The sequence below is a fragment of the Tachysurus vachellii genome, chromosome 11 (genome assembly GCF_030014155.1).
Source record: "Tachysurus vachellii isolate PV-2020 chromosome 11, HZAU_Pvac_v1, whole genome shotgun sequence".
Lineage (NCBI taxonomy): Eukaryota > Metazoa > Chordata > Actinopteri > Siluriformes > Bagridae > Tachysurus > Tachysurus vachellii.
Genome location: NC_083470.1, coordinates 6,771,848 through 6,786,772, shown reverse-complemented (window position 1 = coordinate 6,786,772; position 14,925 = coordinate 6,771,848). Strand labels below are relative to the sequence as shown.

The following is a 14,925-nucleotide window of genomic DNA, read 5'->3' as shown; positions in this document are numbered from 1 at the left end:
ATAATCATGATTCCACTTGAACTGGAAGGAGAACTATTTATACTAAAGTTGCAGCTTTGGAGCCAGTTCTTCTTTGTTAGCACATAACTCAAGAACATAAGATAAACAAAGCTTCAGGAACCTGGATCTAGTGTGTTATAGCTCCTTTTCCAACTAGACTGACATGTTCATTGTGTCCAGGGCAAACGAGCAGCTTGGAGTTGCTTTGTTCTGGGGGATATAAAGTTCAGTAACGTAATGTTTTTTGTGTGCCATCTTACATATATTAATTCTTTCCATCAGGAGATCGCCGATGTGTAACCCTCCCCCCATCACAAAGACTACATACACAGGTGGGGTATCTTCATTCATTTTTTATTTCTCTGTGTGTGTGTGTGTGTGTGTGTGTGTGTGTGTGTGTGTGTAACAAATTTGCAAGAAACAATGGTTTCTGGTCCAAATCTGTCGCCATGATGAATAGCATGCATGGTTTCCTGGCCAGATGTGTAGTCTGAAATTTGAGTCTGAAAAAATCTGAAATGTGAGAGCACCGGGTTCTCAGTCTGAATACAGCAGAGCTGCTCAAAGTTTATCACATCATGCCCTCCTCATCACAAAGCCTCATATCACATGCTGCTGCAGTGTTTCACATGATTCCTCTCTCAGTCCCACTGCCTGAACTTTCTTCATTCATCACTGGAAAAACTTTAATAGCACATTTCAATCCTGCTGCTGGAAAAATACTTTAATAACACAGTATCAGGGAAGGTTATTAATGCTCAGAAAGATGCAGCCTAAAACTAAAAGGGGAGAAGATTTGAAAATATTAGAATTCCATTATTCATTGTAGCAATATGAAGATTTATAGATTGTTATTTCATATAATGACAAATCTGTTAATTGCTATTTATTTATTGCTGTCTGCTATTTAATTTCTTTTGAATAAGTTGTTGCTATAGAAACAATAACGTATTCAGAAGAATATCATTGATATAAACCTGTGATTGGTCAGCTGTTATAGAAGATCAAGAATCAAAACTTTCTGACCATTCAGAACAGACTAAATCTACAGCACTGATATATAACACGTCACTTCAAATTTCATCCATGACTGGCTACATATCAGTATCCAAAATAAATTCAGGTGCCTGGGAGCAATTGAAAATAATGACATTACATTTTTTATTTACTTAATTGAAAATCTTAGCTGTGATCACATCTTAATTAGAGAATTACCTGCACAAATTTGTAAGCTGAATTTAAAACATGACAAACTGAAATCTAGAATGATTGAACTGCCAACCAAAATAAGAAAACTAGTAGACAGTAAAGAGACAGTAAACGCAAACTAAAACTATAGTGTATTTCAGATGAAAATGGGTAAATAATATCAAGCTTATTAGTATTTTTATCCAAATATTATGGAGTAGTTTTTTGAGGATGGATGAGGAGGGAAACAGTGATAAAAGTCTAAAGCGTATAAGCATTTTTTTGTATTTTAAATGAGACATGCGCAGTTCCTATATAAGTAAAGGGTCATGCCATCAATACACTTGAAGTAGGATAAATGTCACAAAGGTTTACAAGCGAGTGCTGAAACCGGTATTTCTCTTGATACCTGACAATATTTGATCACTTTAAAAGCAATAAATGTGTTGATTTTAAACCTTGTTACACAAGCATGCCTAAAATAACTGCTGTAAAATCTCTCCTGAAACCAGAAGCCAGACAAAAGGCTGTGATAAGAAACGGCTCAACGCCGTCTGATGGACTCATCAATTTATCACACAACTGCCATTGTATTGATTAGCTTATGTTCCTCAGGATATTTATAGCACATTTTAAAGTAGAGATGAGGGTTGTGATGTGGATGAATATGCATCAGGCATCAAGCACCAATGTGATGTCAGAGTTCTCTGCTCATTATGATACGAGTACAATGAGTAGGTCATGAGTGTCACTCTTTGAGTCCAGCTGCAGGCCTACAGAATGAAAAAGTCCCTGCTTGGCTCTTTAAAAAGAAAAATTATATCAGCTTGCTAATACTCTGCAGAAAATTTTGTCATATGTATATTATTTAGAAATTAGCAGCATTAAAAATAGCAGTCAGTTTATTTTTATCAATATATGTCCACTTAACATTGACATAATCCGAATCCTCCAACACTATTGAATGTTAACTAACTACAACCTGCCTTTTTTAGTTAAGGTTGGTTAGCTAGCTAGCTTAGACTTATGATTTAGTTTAACCTCACCAAATTGGAGCAAAAATATAATTTATATTATTTTAATAAATCATTCATAGAGGTTACAGTAACTACAGTAATCTTTTAAACTTCTAATACAACACCAACTTTTAATTTTACTTCACAAACACCGGTGTAGTTGTTAACCTAGCTAACATAAGGCGTTTTTTTGTTTGTTTGTTTTTTATGGAAACTCAAAATCCTTAGCCAGCTAATAAAAATTAGATAATATGTAGTTAATACTAACTGTATATTGTGTTAAACATTTTATGCTACAGGTGTTATAATAAGTCAGTCTCTGTTGATTTAGTTTATATACTGTAACTAAGCTAATATGAACTTGCTAATACACAGAAATACTTAATTTAAGTTAGCCGGCATTGTGTAACTTTTAACACAACATAACATAAATAAATATTATATAAGTACAACATGCCTTAAATGTCAGCCTATTTTCTTTAACAGGCTTTTATCCTTAAATATCAGCTACCAGAACAGTCCTTATAAGTTGCTGTTTTGGTTTATGCTAGTAAACTAGCTAATTTAAATATTTAATTTTAACATTAACTAAAGCAGTTAGTTGAGTTGCAAGTTGTAACTTGCTTACAAATCAGCTTACATTAAGTAAAGCACTTAATAGTATGCAGAAATACAGTATGTACAGCAAATATATATTTTTTGTAAAGAAAAAAGGAAGTGTTTTAGTTTAAGTTGTTTGTGACATATTATTAGTCCAGCTAGACAAAATTCTTAAAAAAAAAAACAAAAACAACAACAAAAAAATAATGTTTAGACAATAATTACCAAAAAATTATCACATAGAATTATCACAAAGTTAGTTGAGTTGCAAGTTGTAACTTGCTTACAAATCAGCTTACATTAAATAAAGCACTTAATAGTATGCAGAAATACAGTATGTACAGCAAATATATATTTTTTGTAAAGAAAAAAGGAAGTGTTTTAGTTTAAGTTGTTTGTGACATATTATTAGTCCAGCTAGACAAAATTCTTTAAAAAAAAAAAAAAAACAACAACAAAAAAATAATGTTTAGACAATAATTACCAAAAAATTATCACATAGAATTATCACAAATAATCACATAGAAAATCAGGAAAGGTTTGGTTCTGGCATTTGCTCCTACAGATTTTTCACTAGAGCACTAGACCATATTTGTAGCAGGTAATGAAAGCATGTGTCACTTAAACCCTAGTTCCAGTGCAAGCACTCAGTTATATCTCAGTTATTAATGTTCATTTAAGGGGACATTTGTGTAAATGTCATTTTTGAATGAACTCTTCCTTCAATCTGGGTTCTAAGAAGGTGTAACACTAAGAGATTAGTAATGCTACAGTTACTGTTATATTGCTGAACACTGAGTGTGTAGTATATTCAGAGTCCACGATTCGGATTGTTGTGATCCAGTCCAGAATATGGAAGCAGCCCTGCTGTCCACGGAGCCAGTGGCCTCGCTCGGGCTGGTGTCTGGTGTCGCACTAAGCATGAGAAGAATGCCATTGACGTCAGTGCAGTCCCTTTCAGATAGTGGCACCCCAGTCCTGCATAGCAGAGTGAGAGAGACAAAGAGAAAGAGGAAGGAAGGAAGGAAGGAAGGAATGAAGGAATGAAAGTGACAGGGATAATCCGAGCTTTGTTAAATGAGTGATGAGCCAAGGATCATTTTAATACAATGTCACTATGACACATAGACCTTCTGTGTAAACGGTGTAGAAAAGTGCTTTTACAGAAGTGCCCCAAAGTTTTATTTGAATTGATCAAGGAGAACTTCATTTAGAAATGCATTTAAAAGTCTTCAGAATAATGAATGGTCTGATGGCCTGGTTAACAAAACATTAGAGAGAGTAGATCACGTGTACATGATGCATCATAATCAATGTACTCCCCAAAGAGGTTGTTTAATTAAATACATTGCAGTTGTCATTCAAGATCTTACACTAAATATCTGACATTTAATTAAAATGTATTTATTTATTTATTTTTTTCTTTTCAAATAAAACTGTTTAGTTAGTGTTTAGTTCTTTGCAGAATTCCCCCTAATGTAGTACAAAATTTGAAACACCATGGCTGTGTATCCTGTGTATTGTATGTAGCAACTTCTTCCTCTTCTTCCCTCCTCATTGAATCCTGTGTACTCCATGCCATGGTTTGGTTGCAGCTTGCTCTCTCCTTCCACGGCGCAGCACTGGCAGCCTTCAGGCTCCTGTTTTAGAGGGAAGATCTGCTCACGTTCGGCCAGCTACGCACCACGGCCACCCCCCGCACACACAGGGCATCCGCCACGCTAGCACACACACACATACGCACACACACACAGCTGACAGACTTCTTTTTCCTCTCTGGCTCTTTATCCCTTATTACTGCTGGAAGACTGGAGACAGAGGAGACACCGGTCATCTGTTGGCGTCAGCCCTTCATACACTGTGTGTGTGTATGTCTGTGTGTGTTGCTCAGACATCATGCCTTTAGCTGTTGTTCTGGGTTGGTTTATATGGATGTAAAGCTTGTGGATGTAAAGCCGGAGCTGCTGGGCAGAGATGGGCTTGCTCACAAGCAGCAAACTACTCCAGCACTGGGACACTCACTCTGCACTTAACAGCACTCTGGACCTTAGATCACTGGATGCATCACTCTGTGTGTGTTTGTGTGTGTGAATGTGTGTGTCCGTTTTGCCCTATGTGCGTGTGTGGCCCCTTTGTGTGTTTTCTTTAGGGATACACTCTTCGCATGAGATTGGACTGTGGCATCACTTTGCCACTTGAGGATTATCATTCTGACTGAGATTCTGTATATTGTAACTGAGGACTGGTTTTTTTGGCTCATATTGTGAGCCTTGATGTTCACCGTGGAGGGTCTGAGCACAGCATGAAGAACCACCCATGCGTCCAGCCGGGACACCCCAACATGGCGCTGTATGGCCGTTTGGGCCCTCTGCTGGGAGCCTCAGCTAGTCCATTGAAGGGCCTCAGAACTGACCCCTCACTCCCCTCTCTCCCTGCAGAAGAGGCCTACCAGAAGCTGGCCACCGAGACACTGGAGGAGCTCGACTGGTGCCTAGACCAGCTGGAGACCCTGCAGACCCGGCACTCGGTCAGCGAGATGGCCTCTAACAAGGTAAGATAAGACTTATTGCTTTACTTCAGCTGAGAGTTATGATGCCACAGAGTGGTCCAGGTGTCATAGAACAGTTCTGGTGTACTGAGCTCTCTTTTAGTGTTTGTTGGTATGTCTCTGACTCTTGAGTCCCCTCTTTACTCATCAGTTTCCCCAAAGACCTCTTTGTTTCTTACTCCTGGGAATGTCTTATTAAACCATTAACAGGTTCAGTGTAACCCTACATTCAGTTAAATTATCTTTAATGTTTAGATCAGCACTTGGTTTGTGATCTTCCTAATGCACTGTCCCTTGTGTCACATTTTTGGAGCGTCAATGTTACCTGTCAATAACCTAATTTTATCACTGCACATTGTGTCTGTTTAAGGCCCTGTTGCCATGTGTGTATGTGTGTGTGTGTGTGTGTCTGTTTGTGCCATGCCGCACTGCATTGTGAAGCTCCATGTTTCTGTAAGCCCAAACCTTGCTCTTAGTGTTTACAACGATGGTAGCAAAAATCTCTTGTCTACTGCACTGAGCATGCGCACACTCTCCATCAGGATCTTAGCACACATGCAGCATGCTAATCAACCCCAGCCAGTCAGCTGCGCCACAACACCACCGCTCAAAATCCCAGTGCTTAGAGCACGCTGCTGATGCTGCACGTACACAGCCAAGCATCTTAAAGAAGTGGTCACCTATTAGTGTAAGGGCACCTAGCATTCACGTCTTGTTGTTTCCACTTCAACTGCCTGCCCCCCATGTTTCCATGGTAACACACAAGGCCTGTCAGCTTTCTTTGTTGCTCAAGCTCGCCAGCAGCAGCAGCACCACAACACAAATCCAGTACCAGTGCCAGCATCAGTGTCAGCTTTTATTGGTACTTTATGTTTCCTAATTAAATACTTTAACAGTGTATGAAGTGACAAACTGCATGAGCATTTTCTAATTATTTGTATGTGTGTGTGTTTGTGTGTGTGTTATATATTTAAGTACTATATAATAATAATTTTCAGAAATGATGCTAGCGCCTATAGCGATGGATGTAAGTTAAATATCATAGAAAAGTGTATTTAGTATTCAAGTAAGAATAAGAATAATTTAGTAAGAATAATTTAGTAAGAATTATTTACACAGTTATGGAAGTCGAAGCTTTTTAGCAAAACACTGGAGGAATATCTTTGTTGTTAATATATACCGAAGCCATTTATGATTGAGTTCAGAAGATAAATATAAGCTGATAGAATCTCAGCTTTCATTTCCTTCTGTGTACATCTAGATGTGTTAAACAACTTCTACAATATGACACCTCTTGTTTTAACTTTTTTCAATTGATCAAAATATTGGAGCGTGTGACTATGAGATGTATCTCGTTGGCCAGGTGTGTGCTGTTATATTGATTGTTTACATAATTAATAGGTCTGGATATATGTTCTTGGTTTGAGCCCTGGATTTCACCTGTGTAGACCACGTTTGTTGTTAAAAAGGATAGATGAAAATGAAGGTCAAGGAGCTGTCTGTAGGGCTAAAAATTGACTGATCTTATATAAATATAAGAAAATGAAATCTGATGACTCGTATTCAATTTTAATCTCCAACCCAAATGTCTTTATATATAGTACTTTTCATAGACCCATGGTATAAAATGTAAAACATGAGTTTAAGAGGGTGGGGCACGGTGGCTTAGTGGTTAGCACGTTTGCCTCACACCTCCAGGGTTGGGGGTTCGATTCCCGCCTCTGTCTTGTGTGTGTGGAGTTTGCATGTTCTCCCCGTGCCTCTGGGGTTTCCTCCGGGTACTCCGGTTTCCTCCCCCGGTCCAAAGACATGCATGGTAGGTTGATTGGCATCTCTGGAAAATTGTCCGTAGTGTGAATGAGAGTGTGTGTGTGTGCCCTGTGATGGGTTGGCACTCCGTCCAGGGTGTATCCTGCCTTGATGCCCGATGACGCCTGAGAGGCTCCCCGTGACCCGAGGTAGTTCGGATAAGCGGTAGAAAATGAACGAATGAATGAATAAACTTGCCATTAAATATAGAGAAGGAGAAGGAACTTGGCAAATCCGAGAATTAACTAAATGGCAATTCTGTGAGATTTAATAGGTCCACATATGAGTAAATGGTGTACTGTTCCATATGCTGGAACATTGCTCTCATTGGCAAATTTGTGTACAACCTCACATACCAAAGGCACTGAAAGAATTGAGACTGAGATCAAATTTAAAAGAGTGGCAATTTGTTCGCAGTTATGTTATATACTCAGTAATTGCCAGTATGTCAGTAATTTTTGCCACATATTAGAGAAATCTGTAAAAAAAAAAGTTTATTAACTTTGCTTATAGAGTATCAGTGATTGTGAGGTTGATTGTAGTGCGTGTGTGTGTGTGTGTAAAAGCTATAATAGTCAGTATTTTACATATACACATTTCCTCTCTGCGCAAAGTGTTTTGTTATGAAAGAGATAGTTGATTAACAATATTTCATAAAATCTGTATCTATGGACTAACAGTTCTTTGTGAAGTTTATTTTTAAATTAATGCCACACATTCAAAATAGAGTTGCTATTTAGATCTCAGTCTACAGGAATAAAACCTTTTTAGAGAATTCACAGCTAAAAATTGGCTCATATCTTGTTTTTTTTTCCGTTTGCCACCAAGAGTGAGTGTTTTAACACCTTGCAGACATATCGACAATAGAAACAACACACGCGTGTGTCCGCATGAGCCCACACTGCCCGATTCTGACTGGCTCATCTGCTCCAGGAAAGCTGTAAATGAGGCAGCGTTCTGCCGTCGTCTCTGAGGGAGCAGAAGTGTGAAACAATCCCACGTCACCCTTTCAGCTCAGTCTCTTCCTCTACTGTCCACATTATTGGATGGAGCTATTCTGGGACTACTGAAAGACCAGAGCTGATTATCACAGGATTTACATTCATGGACTTTGCCTTAATTGCTAATCAAATCCCACACATTTTTTTTAATGGTAGTTGAGAGTTAAGTGTCATGTTTCTTATCCAGATATGGGCATCACATTCATAATATTTTTACATTATTATGGATATATTGACAGGACAGGAGATTGTTCTCCTAGGCAAACTTGAAATTTTCCCAAAATCCCACACCTCCTGTTCTTCATCTTGAAGTATTTTTTCTGTAACTAGAGTGAAAATGTCTGTAGTTAAGGAAAGGAGGAAGGTCATTTTTGATTTGCTGATCGATTTCTGGAATTTAATGGGTTAAAGCAGTTTTCTCCTACAATCAAAAAAGCATGCTGGTAAGCAGACTGGTAACTATAAATTGCCCCTAGGTGTGACTCAATGTGTGGGTGCATGGCGCCTGTGATGGACTAGCATCCCATTCATGGTGTATTCCCACTTCACTCCCATCCTTCCCGGCCTAGCCTCCGGATCTAACCCAACCCTGCTCAGTATAAAGCGCTTGCAGAAAAAGCAATGAATGAAGACTTTTTATAGCACGTTAACTCATTCACCCGCTTTTATCCTACATTCCTCCATCATACAGAACCAAATTCCTAAAGCAACCTCAGACTAGTGTATAAACTTAATCCACTTCATCAAATTTTCGGCTACAACAGCAGAAGACCACATCAGGGTCAGGTACCACTTATTTTCAGCCAAGAACAAGAAACTGAGGCTATCATGGTCCAGACTCACGCAAACTTTACAGTGGAATATTAGAGTTCCACCAGTTCTCTTTCTTAACTGTCCAGTTTGGGGGAGTCTAACAATGATGGCCTCTAATTTTGTTCTTTGCAGACAGGAGAGGAACCTGATGTGGTCTTCTGCTGTTGTAGCAGAAGTGTCAATGATTTCTGAATACTTAGTTGCTTTTCTGCTCACCAGTTACTTTATCCTTCCTGACCATACTTATCAACACAGAATTTACACACTCTGAACTGTTGTTGATGTTTTCACACCATTTTGTGACTGTTACCATTACCAAATACTCAAACCAACCCATGTGGCACCAAAGCAATGCCACCAGAAAAGTCAAGTCAAAGAGACCATGTTTTTTCCCAGTTCTGCTGTTTCCTGTGAGCATTTACTGAAGCTCTTGACCTGTATCTTCCTATTATGCATTGTGCTGTTGCTACACGAATGCACACTGGTATTGGCACTGTAAAGTAAGTGGATATGTGTGTTATAACACTCAGTTACATCTTGTGAAAATGTAATTGCTTGATATCAGATTACATAAGAAAAAGAAAGGCATCCTAAATTGTAATGGATTTTATGAGACATGGTTTAAAGAATAATGTAACTAACTCTAGTTCCATACACTGTAAGGTCAGAGTAGAACATGGGCTAAAAATTTTGTTTTGTTTTTAATTCAAAAGCTTAAAAATTCAAAAGCTGTATTTTGAATATCATGGTTGTACATGGGGCCATAATTATATAGGATGGCTATTTACCCAGGAGTCATCTAAATTATTAAAGCTCCAAATTGAACAGTAGAAATGCTTTTGCAATTTTTTAGTCATACATTCTAACATATTATGACTTAACTAAGACAAAGGAGTACTGTCTTTAGTGCCTCTATGTTATCACAGAACAGAACAGAGCATGTCTCCTTAAAGCGACGTCATTATAATAGCTTCTCACATATGCTCTCTGACACCCCACATGAGCGAGCCTTGTGAATCTTCTCCTTTCACTGAATATTTATTACAGGATGAGACAATACCTACGTATCAGCATGTCGTGCTGATTACCTCACTCTGACTGGCACACACACGCATACACACACACACACACACACACACACACTCAAACACAGAGCAGAATCACACAATTGCATAGTCCCCCACATACAGTACTCAATGTTCATTTGATTATGACCAGGTATCATGGGGATTACACTAAGTGTTCGCTTTGAACCGCACAGCTCCGGAGAAGAGAGGGGCAGAGCTGGAGAGACAGATCCCACCTCTCAGTTTTGCATAGACCTCAGTCTGACCAATAAGCTCAAGCAGTGTTCACAGCCTGATGGTCGGAGAGGGAGCGGGGGCTGCAGTCTGAGCCTCTCTCACCTGAATGATGATGGTGTGAAACAGAGCCTTATTTGGAAGCTGTTGACGGAGGGTTTTCTGCCTCTCAGGCATGAGCATCTCTGAGTTCGCTGTGTGCTTAGAAAGATGCTATCGGCTCCCTCGTTTGTCTGTTTTACTCGGAATCTGCTCCAGCAGTATATGTGATAAATGCAGGTTACACCAAGGAAGGATGTTTTGGATCATTCAGAGAAATGTCTGGACTGTGATGGTGTTCTAACTTATTGCGGACATATGAAGAGGAATATTTCATTCATATTGTATTATTACCGTTTTCATCTCTCCAGTTAAGCAGTGCAGTTTTATCTGTTATACGTACAAGCTCGTTTCTCAAAATGCCTGAGGCAAATTACTTGCTTACCGTTTCTTGGGGATACATAAAGGTAAGCGGGTCATTGACATATTGATACATAATAAAGGATGCATCAGTTTTTATTTTCTAGTGATTATATAGGGTTGTTGTTATTTGAAAACCTGATGATTTATTTTTCTGCTGCTTTGCATTAACACCATTTTCAAACTCTGACTGCCTTTTACACAGTGTGAACATTGCATAACAAACAAACCAACAGAAATTAACGACAGCAAAATCTTGCACATTCATCACTTCTTCATCTCTAAAGTTGTAAAGATATACGTTTTATCACTAATGCACATAGTAATCCATTGTTTAGTTGCTAATTACAATTCGGTACAAATGACAACTCAATATTCACACTAACGCAAACAGTGAGTATAAATAAGTATTTTTTCAAAAAAATGAGTATATAAGACAAACACACCAGATTGCAAAATGTTTCATACATGACCTGGTCAAATTAAATAGAGGAACAAAAAGATAAGATTTAGGCAAGTAAACCTGAGCTTATCATATGTTCCTAAGAGTTTAAGTGGCTAAAAATGATGATTTTTTCCCCTTCCTATAAATAACCACATTACGAAGTGATGGTTTTCTCATAACACTGTTATACAGATGTACTGGCATCATTTGTAGCTTCAGTATTATACAAAGAAAGAGTGAGAGATGTGTGGATGTGTAAATTAACTGGTTTCCTGATGGATTTAGCAAGGAGTATTGATCCATCATTAGGCACTGACAGGTTTAAGGGTTAAGAATAAGGTTTTTCCCCCTTTTATTAGTAGCTCAGAGACAGAAGGTTTTTTTTGACACTGACACTGATATACTCTCAGAACCATATGGTCAGATACACACATAGACAGAGAGGGGGATGCATGGAAATGTGAATGGATTAAGTTGTTGATTGAAGAATGAGTCTTGATTAAGCCACCATTAGGCCCTGAGAGTTTAAAGGGTTAATAAAGGGTTTTTGTTCCTTTTCCTATAAATTAGTATGTCTGAGAAAAAGGGTTTTTTTTATGAAACAGAAACAGATATAATCTTAGAACCAACAAACAAAAAGAGAGAGAGAAGCTTGGATGTGTAAATAAACTGCTTGATTGAGTTGTTGAATTTACCGAGGAGTCTTGTCCCAGCTTTAGGAACTGAAGTTCCTAAATTAAATAACTGTTCCATAAATTAGCACCTAAGATATGGAAGGCTTTACTTTTTTTAATGAAAATGATAATGTACTACCTATGGACAAATATTCACAGAGAGGGCGGGGAATATATGGATGGATGGATGGATGGATGGATGTGTAAATGAGCTGATTTATTGATTAATAGAGTTAGTGGCTGGCTATTATGTATGTAGGGTTGTGAATGAATGACCTGCTATTGTTTCTCAGATAATGACTCTAAACGTACAGGCAAATGTTGTTGTTTATCTTGTTAGTGTCTAGCCAAGTCCTCACTGCTGCCATTTCCATGTCTCACTTCCCACACAGTTTGTCCTGTAAATCTTTTGTAATGGTTCTCATTCCTCTGTGTCTAAACACGATTTGACATTGTCTTTTGTCCTGCTTGCTGTCAGGCTTGTGGCCCATGTAGACTTGCATTGCTGCCCATGTTTTTCGAGGCCTCCTACCTCGTGACTGAGTGTGTCACTGTGACCTCGTTTTTCTAAGGGTGAGATAGAGCAGATTCTGTCTTCATGTGTTATGGCTCATCTGAGAAACTCGGCCTTGAGTTTTCAGACCATCTGGAGCCAAACATAGTTTGAAAATAAGAACAGGGCAAAATTATCTAGAATTTTCTTTTGGTTTTTATCTTATTTTGATTGGACAAGGAACAGTGCATGAGATTTTATTTTTTCAAGATGTCAATTTTATTTCCATCAATTTACATGTGACATTTCAACAGCAATTTAAATGTTTTCTGATTATTTTGGCAGTTCATGTCAGAAATGTTCCGAAAAATTCTTTATGTGCCAATGTTTTAACTCTGTACACATACACCTTCACAGTTCAAGAGGATGTTGAACCGAGAGCTGACCCACCTGTCTGAAATGAGCCGCTCTGGAAACCAGGTGTCTGAGTTCATCTCTAATACTTTTTTAGGTAAGTGATAACAAGAATCATAAACATAGTTTCATAATCTTGTTATAATGCCATGAGCCATGGATGTAGGTGTGGGGTCCATAGAGATGCTACAGAATAATATATATATATATATATGATAAAATAGTATAGGATCCAGTTTCCTGCTTTATAGACAATTCCTTTTTTTTTTTTTGCTTTACCCTTACACTTGTGTGTGTGTGTTAACGTGCCTTGGCAGACAAGCAGCATGAAGTGGAAATGCCGTCTCCACAGTCACAGAAGGACAAAGAGAAGAAGAAGCGGCCGATGTCCCAAATCAGCGGCGTGAAGAAGCTCACTCACAGTTCCAGCCTCACCAATTCCAACATCCCTCGCTTTGGAGTCAAGACAGACACAGAGGAATCACTGGCCAAGGTGTGTGTGTGTTTGTGTGTGTGTGTGTGTGAGAGAGATCGAGAGAGAGAGTGTGTGAGCAATGTGTTGAAGTCATTTCATACTTTAGGCTGTTCATTTTAGCATTTTATGGATATAAAGTGGCAAGTTTTTTTAATATCGGTTTTAGCTAGCTTTATTTAAAATTTTTGTGTGTTTCATTTGTTTAGTTTTGTTTTTATGCTACTGAACTGTTTGGGAAATGATGGATAGCCCCAGGTGTCTTGTGCACTGCAGGGATTTTTGGGAAATGTACATTATCATCATGAGAACAGCAGATACTCTCACTGGATATTTCATAAAGCATCACATTGTTTTTTGTTTTTTTTTTCTTTTCAGGAGCTTGAAGATGTGAACAAATGGGGCCTTAATGTTTTCAAAGTCACAGAGTTCTCTGGCAACAGACCTTTAACAGTTATGATGTACACAATATTCCAGGTGTGAAACTTTTTTGTTGTTTTATATCTATAAATTTCCCAGATTCCCATTGATAATGATTGATAATTGATCATTCTGTTGCCGTTTCTGTTGCATTTTCAGTGGATCCTCATGTATTTTTTCCCCTATCTGCTACCTTACAGGAGAGAGACTTATTAAAAACATTTAAAATTCCACTTGACACTTTTATAACGTATCTGATGACGTTAGAAGACCATTACCATAGCGATGTTGCCTACCACAACAACATCCACGCTGCCGACGTGACTCAGTCCACTCATGTGCTGCTCTCCAGCCCTGCTCTCGAGGTACCACACAACAATCACCAGTTTTAGGATCTGCCCTGCTTCAATTCAGCCCATAAAACATACCAGTTTATTTTTAAACTTAAACTCAGTCAGGAGGTTTGGAAGCATTTAGTCACGAAGTTCTTACAGTCATGAGAATCTGAAGAAACTTCATTTGAATTTAATTAAACTACAAGGAAATGCAGCTAAACTAATAGATTAGGTACTTGTGACGCTGTGAAAAGAAATCAGTCGTGGAAACCTTCCAGTGCGATTATTATTAAACCTAAGTGTATGTAAATGTGTTTTACAAATGTATTGCCAAATAAGGGTTTTTAGCAGGCATCAGATATTTATGTGCATGTACACACAAAGTGTGTGTTTGGTTTGTTAAACAGCTTTATTATTTAAGGAGGTGTAATAACACACTTTTATACTGATTATAAGCTGATTGCATTTGTGATTTGCATTTTATTTTTATCATTTTAGTCAAGTAAACAAATGCTTTTTTCTCCACTCTTCCTGTTCTTTGTTCAATAGGCTGTTTTCACAGATTTAGAGATTCTTGCTGCCATATTTGCCAGCGCGATACATGATGTCGATCATCCTGGCGTCTCCAACCAGTTCCTCATTAACACTAGTAAGTCGTGTATTCTCTCCTGCCAGCAGCACAGCACATCAAGCTGACAGAGTGAGAACTTGGCTTATCAGTCAAGATATTGTCACCATGACCCATTATCTATTTGTGTCTATGCCTCTGTCCTCTAAAAATAAACTAGTACGGATTCTATGCTACCATTTTTAGAATAATATTGCCTAGAATAATGTTTTGTGCTTTTTTTTGGCCTTTGAGTAACACAAATAGATTGAAGATAGTTTCAGAGAACTCACATTGCTCTAGACCGAGCACAGTGGACTAGATACAAAT

At 38.2% G+C, this 14,925-nt stretch overlaps 1 protein-coding gene across 7 annotated transcripts in view; it reads left to right on the top strand.

Moving 5' to 3' along the window:
• The window catches only part of pde4d (phosphodiesterase 4D, cAMP-specific), a 152,034-nt gene that overhangs the window by 129,683 nt on the left and 7,426 nt on the right, over positions 1 to 14,925 (top strand). For all 7 annotated transcript variants that reach the window (XM_060880828.1, XM_060880829.1, XM_060880827.1 and 4 more), the window contains 7 exons: positions 283 to 332; positions 5,243 to 5,355; positions 12,765 to 12,858; positions 13,079 to 13,254; positions 13,612 to 13,710; positions 13,854 to 14,018; positions 14,538 to 14,637. In XM_060880828.1, coding sequence (XP_060736811.1) covers positions 283 to 332; positions 5,243 to 5,355; positions 12,765 to 12,858; positions 13,079 to 13,254; positions 13,612 to 13,710; positions 13,854 to 14,018; positions 14,538 to 14,637 — 797 coding nt within the window. The remainder of the gene's footprint in view (positions 1 to 282; positions 333 to 5,242; positions 5,356 to 12,764; positions 12,859 to 13,078; positions 13,255 to 13,611; positions 13,711 to 13,853; positions 14,019 to 14,537; positions 14,638 to 14,925) is intronic.